The following is a 7,708-nucleotide window of genomic DNA, read 5'->3' as shown; positions in this document are numbered from 1 at the left end:
TTTGAAAGCTCTTTATTTATATGAACATATTTGCTCCAGTGTGTGTGTGTGTGTGTGTGTGTGTGTGTGTGTGTGTGTGTGTGTGTGTGTGTGTGTCGGTGGGAGCTGTCCATCCTCACATAGGCTACCCGGAGCGCTGTCCACCCTCTGTGGTGCTGAAATCTGCGCGCCACCGATCAGCCTTTTGTTTCACTTGCCCGCCGGTGGAAAAGCGGAAATGGCTCAACTTCTTCTCTGTAGTGCAGGAATGCAGTCCGGACTCCTCGACGTAGAAACGCAAGCAACTGCGTTAGAAGAAATTTCGACATTCTTGCATTTTGCAGGCACCTCAAATGTTCTTTATGTACATATATTTACTTATTAATTTATTCTAAGTGTGGAAATTCGTGAAAATCTGCAAATGGAGTGACGGCTGGCATTACCGTTGAGCTCATTCGGTTCTAAAAAATAGCATAAAAACATCCCCACACATTTTTACTTCTAATCATCGTCGCACGAATTTATCAGCGACCCATTTCCCCCCTAAAACTTGCTTAGAGGAAAAAAAAATATTTTGTACAAATGACAATTATCACAGTAAAGAGGTTCTAACCCCCTCCCCCCACAAAAACCATATAGAGCCTCGCGTGACAAGGATAATAAACCATGATTTATTGGATCTGCATATTAATTTCCATAAGTACGCGTGGTGCCTTTGCGGAATGTAAATGAGGAGGACGACCGTGGAGCGTGTGGCTTAAACACTCGCATGGACTTTAAACGAATATCAGGTTTTTAAAATGTGCTTCACCAAAATCATTGGCTCAAGCAGATGAATGCAGACCACTAACTGTGAGAGTCTTGTGGCATTTCCGCTGGATGAAATAACATCCTTCGATCTTAGTGTGTCGCCTGGTGGCGTCCGCACGCAATATCAAACCGTAATGGAGACTCTCTCTTCCGGACAGTTAAAGATCAGTGGGGCTTCATTTAGTACGACTCATGTTAGAGTATTTATTTATTTATCTGGACGCATTTCTGTTTTTCATTCAGATGATTGGCTCCATGTTGCACACACCGACAGAAAATAATCAGATCTTAATTAATGACATGAGTCTGTGCGCTTCATGTAGATAGAAGGATAAGCGGGGCCTGGCTAAAGTGGGGAGGGGAGCACATAAAAGTCATTTCACCAAATCATCAGTTTATTTCCTTTAAGTCTTCCAGAGAAACATATCTGGATCAGCGTAAGCATAAACTGAATCTCTAAGTACAGTCAACGGATTCCACAGTGCGCATGATCGGTTGCCGTAGTGTTTAAAATCAGCTGAGTGGTTAAGGAGGGGGACTGACAGTTTAAGAAGTCCGCTCTAACATCCACCTGCTCGGGTGGTTAATATCATTACAAATGAAACTACAACTCGGTCGCCTCATGAATTAAAAAAGAGCAGTCTGCCTGCCGTGTCATGTATTTGGTACACTGGTGGGTCTCAGTGCAGGGAACCACATTACAAAATTGAAATTTCATATCTGAACTCAGCAGCCCTGGAGTCTGGTTTCTACTGATAACCAAAATCTTCAAAGTTGAATGAAATCCATGAGGCTGCCATAAAGCATGTTCATCATGCTCCTGCTTTGCCTTCAGCTCCTCCTGCACGGGCTGCTCAGGACGTCAGAAGAACTCTGCTGCCCTCTTGTGGCGGAAATTGATAAATGCTGTTAAACAGCACATACAAGATTTAGTAAAGAGCAAATTCTTAAAGATCCCCTGAAGGCATGTTTATAAACAGGCTCTCTTTTGAGTGATATTTTTTTGGGGTGATATCGGGTTTTTTTTGTTTTTGTTTTTTTTAAAATTATTTCCATAAAAAGCTCAGCGTGGTTGGAAAGCTTGAAAATGGCACTACGAGCTCTTCCATTATTGAAATAATGGAGAAATAGATCAGTGTTGTTTGGCTTGTAACAAACAGGAATTCCAGCAATACAAGGGTCAATGTAAAGAAATAAGAACACATTAAAAAAAAAGATAAAACACCACAGATTAAAAAAATTTTTTTAAAAAGAGTGAAAAAAATAAAAATAAACATGTCGATCAATGCCTCATCAAACAAGTTTTGTTCTAAAACAAAACAAACAAACAAAAACCTAAGGATTTTTCCTCCATGTTTTTTTCTATCCATCCATTCTCTTTTGCTTATCCAATTCAGGGTTGTGGGCTGGGCAGGTGGGTGGGGGATCCCATCCTAGTTACCATAGGACAAAAGTAAAACCTGGAAATGTCGCAGCAACACAGAGAGACAAATAACCATTCACACTCACACTGGACTGTGGGAAATACTCAAAGAGAACTCACACAATCACAGGGAGAACATGCAAACTCCACACATGAAGGTGGAAGGTGGAGACGAACCAGAACCTTCTTGCTGTACGGCAACCGTTTAGTTAACTAAAATGTTCCTTCACACATGTAGTTTTAGTTTTCAGTTTATATTTAGTTAACTACAATAACCTTTGTTTTTAGTCAACTATAATAACCTTGCTCCAAAGCAAGCTGCATGTGTTAAATTCTGAAACATGCATCATTCTGCAGTGAAGCTTCCATGAAGAGTCACCAATACACCTTTTTAAATGAGGACAGAGGAGAAAACAGATGATATTATGAGTGTTGGTAAATTGCATTTAGAAAAACGTGATTTCAGGAGATAAAAGCAAAAAAAATAAATAAATAAATAAATCATTTATGAGCATTTTGTTAATGTATTTGTTTGTCTGTTTTTAAAAGCAACAATTCAAATTATATTTAATGGAGTCAAAGTGTGTCAATGGCAGAACATAAAAAACTAGATATACTTCTATAAATAATGTGTCTGACCTGGATTATAAAACGTGGATTTATGTCTGGAATAGTTCCAAGTGTTGCAGTCCTACAACAAGCTCCAAATGCACAGTTTTGTCTGAGAAACAGTCCAAGTCTCAAAGATATTTTACAATAATATAAGGCAAAAATGATCATTACTACATTGGAAAGGCTCCCCCTTCTTCTTAACAACTCTGCTTGAAAAATGAGTCAGTTTAATCCGTCTATGTGTTTTTGTTTTTACTTTTCAGCATCTAAACTTCTCTTTTGTCCCAGCAGAAATCCTTTTCTTCGACAGTTTTGCCTTCATGGTCTCCTCATTACCAAAGTGCTGACGTACTGTGACTGTAATGGCTGTGCCACCGTCCTCACCCATCTTATCTCATTAGCCGGACCTGATTGGCCATGAAGGTGTTCTCTTGCCATCTCAGAATAAAGTGACTGTCTTTGCCACTTCTTAGATCATAACTCCCCAACTATTCCCCCCCCCCCCACCCAAGAGAGACATAAGCAAATTAAAATATGTTCGGAAAGAGCTAAAACGCTGACCTTGAACGTGTGGAACAATTTCAGCGCTTGTGATGCTGTTGCAAAGAGAGGATTCTGACTTTAATTACCAGTTTGTATAATTCTTTACAGTAACTAAAGGGAGATTTAGTAGTACTTATATGAAAGATATGAACATAACAAAGGCCAAACGATGTCATTTTTAGAGAACAAAACACATCTTAACATTAAAATTAGAGTCTACTTTAAACATGGAGACTGATATTTCATTCTTTTACTATAAATGTTTCTAACTCTGAGGATCTAGCTACAAATCCCAGTAAATTTATCAATAATACTTTGTAATGAATCATTTTACATCTGACCAGATACTGTCAACACAGTATCTGTTAACTCAGAACTTGCTAAGATGCTTTTCAGACTGTTTTTGAAGTCATGACTGCAAATGGATTTTACAGACTAGCTAAGAAATAAAACAGGGAAGAATGGCATCGCAACTATTTAAATTAAAATATCTCAAATGTTTCTACTCTCTGACTCCATTTCTCTCCATGTCACAAATGGAAAAACATGATTTCAAAACAAGACGACTTTCTGGAATATCTTCAGTGGGTGACTCACTGAACAGACTTTTCCACTGATATTTAGCTGCCAAGAAACCAAACCAGAGGGCGAAAAGAATTAAGGCACATTCACTGCGGTTTGAAAGCAGTGGTCAGCTCTAATCACTGCTAAAGGTACCTTTAATGTGTGCAGCAGACATGCCATGGTAAATAACCATGGTTACTTGGATAGAAGAAGGGGGAAGAGTGTGTCCTTTAAGGCGTTGAAACGAGCACCTACAAATGAGTTCTTGTGGAGAGTAATTGCAGAAATTACTGTTAGCAGCTGAAATGTCTGTGAGAAGGCTGCATGCTGCATTGTGAGCTTCTCTGAGCTACAATGAACTTAAGTTTCACCTGTGGAGTTTAGGCCTGTACCCTCTGCAATGAAACCTAGCTCAGATATAAACTATGGAGCTCTACGCTGAGCTCCAGCCCACCATAACCCTGCAGTTACCTCTTTTAAACCACATTACTCACCAAAGTGCAATTTAAGATCAAACTTTCAATGGGCTGGAAGTCATGCAAAGCAGTGAATTTGATTAGACCCTTCCTCAGAGTCAGTTAATATCTTCCAAACATGTTGACAAAGGTTCACAGGATCAGTTATTCTCTCTAAACATAAGTCTCAGGCCCAATCAGAAGTAATGTTGCCTAGCAACTATTAACAGATTACAGACATCTTAGTATAAATTGTTTCTAAATGGTAAACAATTAATCTTCACTTGCAAAAAAACAAGCATTGAAGCACCTTTTTAAACTTTTTAAAAGTTTAAAAGTTATATCTAGTATGTTTCTTTAACAGTGTGCATCTCCTTGTTTCTTTTGAGTGTTTATAATCAAGCCCATAATTTATTTTGGTTGCTTCGGTGCTTAAAAGGAACGTTCTTTATCTCATTATTTCACCACTATAAAACCTTAACCCTGCACTACAATCTGAAGTCTTGAAATACAGATTCAAATGTTAAAAATCAGGATTTTTTAAAGCAAGAAATCACGTGATTTAAATGCTAAAGGAGGTCGTGGGCTCTATCTGAATAAAACCTATGACGTTTGACTTTCCAGTATGGTTGTACTGCACTATACCATCCACAAGATGGCAGTATGAGCACAGGTAAAGCTTGGCAAGCCCGCAGATCTATCATGGGAAATCTGACACAACGTGAGATAAACGCTACAACAGTGAAATGAAAAGGTTCGTGTTGTTCTGGAGTACAATTGTACTCCAGAATTGTACTTATTGTGATAAAACTAAACTTAAGTGGGCGAACAATCGAAAAAGCAACAAAAATTATTGAATTAAAACATTATGCCAATATCTTTTCATTTGAATAAAGCAGTAAGAGATCAGCGAAATTATCTCCTCTCTGAGCTAAAACAGCTTTAAGATTATAGACGTTGGTTAATTTGCGACTCTTGAAAAGGATACAAACTGATGTCTCGTAACCAAATCAGTGAAGCGGGCTATTTTATGATCGGGGGGGATCTTTGCAAAGATCTTGAACCCAAAGCGTATTACAGAAGAGAGACAGAGCGCATGCTGCTTTGTTTGCCATCCTTTAAATACCAATAATTAAAACGTTAACGTGATTGGGTGGTGAGTGCCAGGGGGAGAGGGTGTCTGTATCCCAATAGGCGAATCCTTTTTAATAACCCGCCTCGAGATAATGATGTAAAAAGGACCGAAGCGTCTTGTGCGTAACCAGGGTTATCGTGGAGATCCGGTGAAGGTGAATCAGACACAGAAAGGGAGAGAGGCAGGAGAGAGTGGCTCTTATTACGTGAGGCTCCTCCTCGTCTCTACACCTCAGCTGACAAGTGGAGCGAGCCTGCAACTTCACCACTGACACACAACTAAACTCGTGAAGGACAAACAGAGGAAGAAACTCTGAGACGTGCGTCAAGAGTTTCCCGAAGAGACCATAGCCTGCAACGACGCGGAATCCACGAGGCTATGGACAGGAGGATGAACTTGAACGTAAGCGGAGGGGACATTTTTCACAAAACTCTGAGCGCCGTGTCCACTAAAAAAATGGACCCTTTCAGATCGTCGGCCGGCATCGAACTACCAGCCAGAGACCGCCAGTCACCAATCAGCTGCTTTGACCAGGCCGAGCCAGACCCGATTCAACCGGGAGGACTGGCAGGAGGCAGAGGGGGGACGCTGGGTCTGCCGACGGGATCTTTGTGCGTAAAGTACGGAGAGAGCGCCAACAGGACCTCGGCAGCGGAGAGCAGCGGAGGTGAGCAGAGTCCCGACGATGACAGCGACGGCAGGTGTGACATGGTCCTCCTCAGCGATGGGCGGACGGTGAGCGCAGGGAAAGCTGAAGGAGGTAAGAAAACCAAAGAGCAGAAAATACTGAGGCTAAACATCAATGCCAGAGAAAGACGACGGATGCACGATCTGAACGACGCGCTGGATGAGCTCAGAGCGGTCATCCCCTACGCGCACAGCCCGTCAGTGCGGAAACTCTCCAAAATTGCCACTTTGCTGCTCGCCAAAAACTACATCCTCATGCAGTCACAGGCGCTGGAAGAGATGAGGAGGCTAGTGATGTATCTCAACCAGGGCCAAGCCATTTCTGCCGCTTCCATACCGGCCACCACTGCCCTCGCAGCTCCCGGCTTGGGCGCGTTCGACCAACCGGGTGGATACCCCTTCCCCACCGGAGTGGCCGGGTCCTCCTGCCCCGATAAATGTGCCCTGTTCAACAATGCCACTTCCAGCCTCTGCAAACAGTGCACTGACAAGCCTTAACGCGCCTGACAAAGACTCCGAGAAGCACACGAGAAAGAAGAACCCACTTTTAAGGACACTTTTGGAGAGGAAAACCAGTGAAGTCAGTAGGCTAGAGACAAAAAAGGAAAAAAAGAAAGAAAAAGTAATGGCGACGAATACTTTTATGATATTTACTAAATGCATTAAAACGCGCTTTTTTTTGTTCAAACATTACTTGATTGTGAATATAAATCATCCTTAAAGTGCTGGTATGAATGACAGTGAAGACCAAACAGACGTACAGTAGGGCCTGTGAGAATGGCTGCAAGTGTTGATTTGAGTGAGTTGTTGATCACTTGCTCTGTGATGGACACTTTTGGAAATTTGGGTGACCTGACAACTTGCGATTCTTTCCACTTGAGTAGATGGACATCTTGTCGAAGCGGTCCACACTCACTCTCTGCTGCTTTCTCATTTATTCACGGTTTTCTTTCCATTCAAGTCAGAGACTTTTCCTCTTTTTTTTTTTTTTTGGTTTAAGGCCTGCTTTCACGAAGTTTTTCTGCTGAGCAAGTGGAATGCTATGAGCAAGGAAAGTCAAACGAAACAGCGAGTTAAGAGGTTGAATCAGTCAGATGTTTATGTGCTAATTTTAGACACTTGTTAATCGTTGCGCACGCCTATTGCAATTCTTTTTGGGGGTGAGGGGGCACTGTCATATAATAAACATCCAGATTTCTTTTTGTTAAAATCCTGAATTGAAGCTTATCACGTGTTTCGATGTGCTTTTGTAATTTATTCATTTGAATATCTATGATGGATATTTTTTGCTTGCATTGCACATTGTCGTCTCTCTTTTTCTTGTATTTTTGTTTTCTTTTGAAACATGACGATTGAGGTCTTCAGATTATTCGCGTTGTCAGGTCGGGCTGTGGATTATTGTAGATACCTTAGTTATTATAAGAGCAGAGGAGGGCCGTTTGTATGTATTTCAGTGTTGAAAAGCTTTATTAAAATATTTTGAACAACAGAAAAAGAAAA

The 7,708-nt window shown here is 41.0% G+C and overlaps 1 protein-coding gene across 1 annotated transcript; it reads left to right on the top strand.

Annotated features, from left to right (window-relative positions):
* The first annotated feature begins 5,618 nt into the window (after positions 1-5,618).
* Positions 5,619-7,708, top strand: bhlhe22 (basic helix-loop-helix family, member e22). The gene has a single exon (XM_026179525.2). It carries the CDS (start codon positions 5,900-5,902, stop codon positions 6,704-6,706), a length of 807 nt encoding a protein of 268 aa, XP_026035310.1. The 5' UTR covers positions 5,619-5,899; the 3' UTR covers positions 6,707-7,708.

This window comes from Astatotilapia calliptera, chromosome 9, assembly GCF_964374335.1.
Source record: "Astatotilapia calliptera chromosome 9, fAstCal68.1, whole genome shotgun sequence".
Lineage (NCBI taxonomy): Eukaryota > Metazoa > Chordata > Actinopteri > Cichliformes > Cichlidae > Astatotilapia > Astatotilapia calliptera.
This window is presented reverse-complemented; position numbering and strand designations above follow the sequence as displayed.

What these genes read in the sequence shown, in the direction of transcription:
- bhlhe22 (XM_026179525.2), top strand. Translation starts at nt 5,900, where the DNA reads ATGGACAGGAGGATGAACTTGAACGTAAGCGGAGGGGACATTTTTCAC.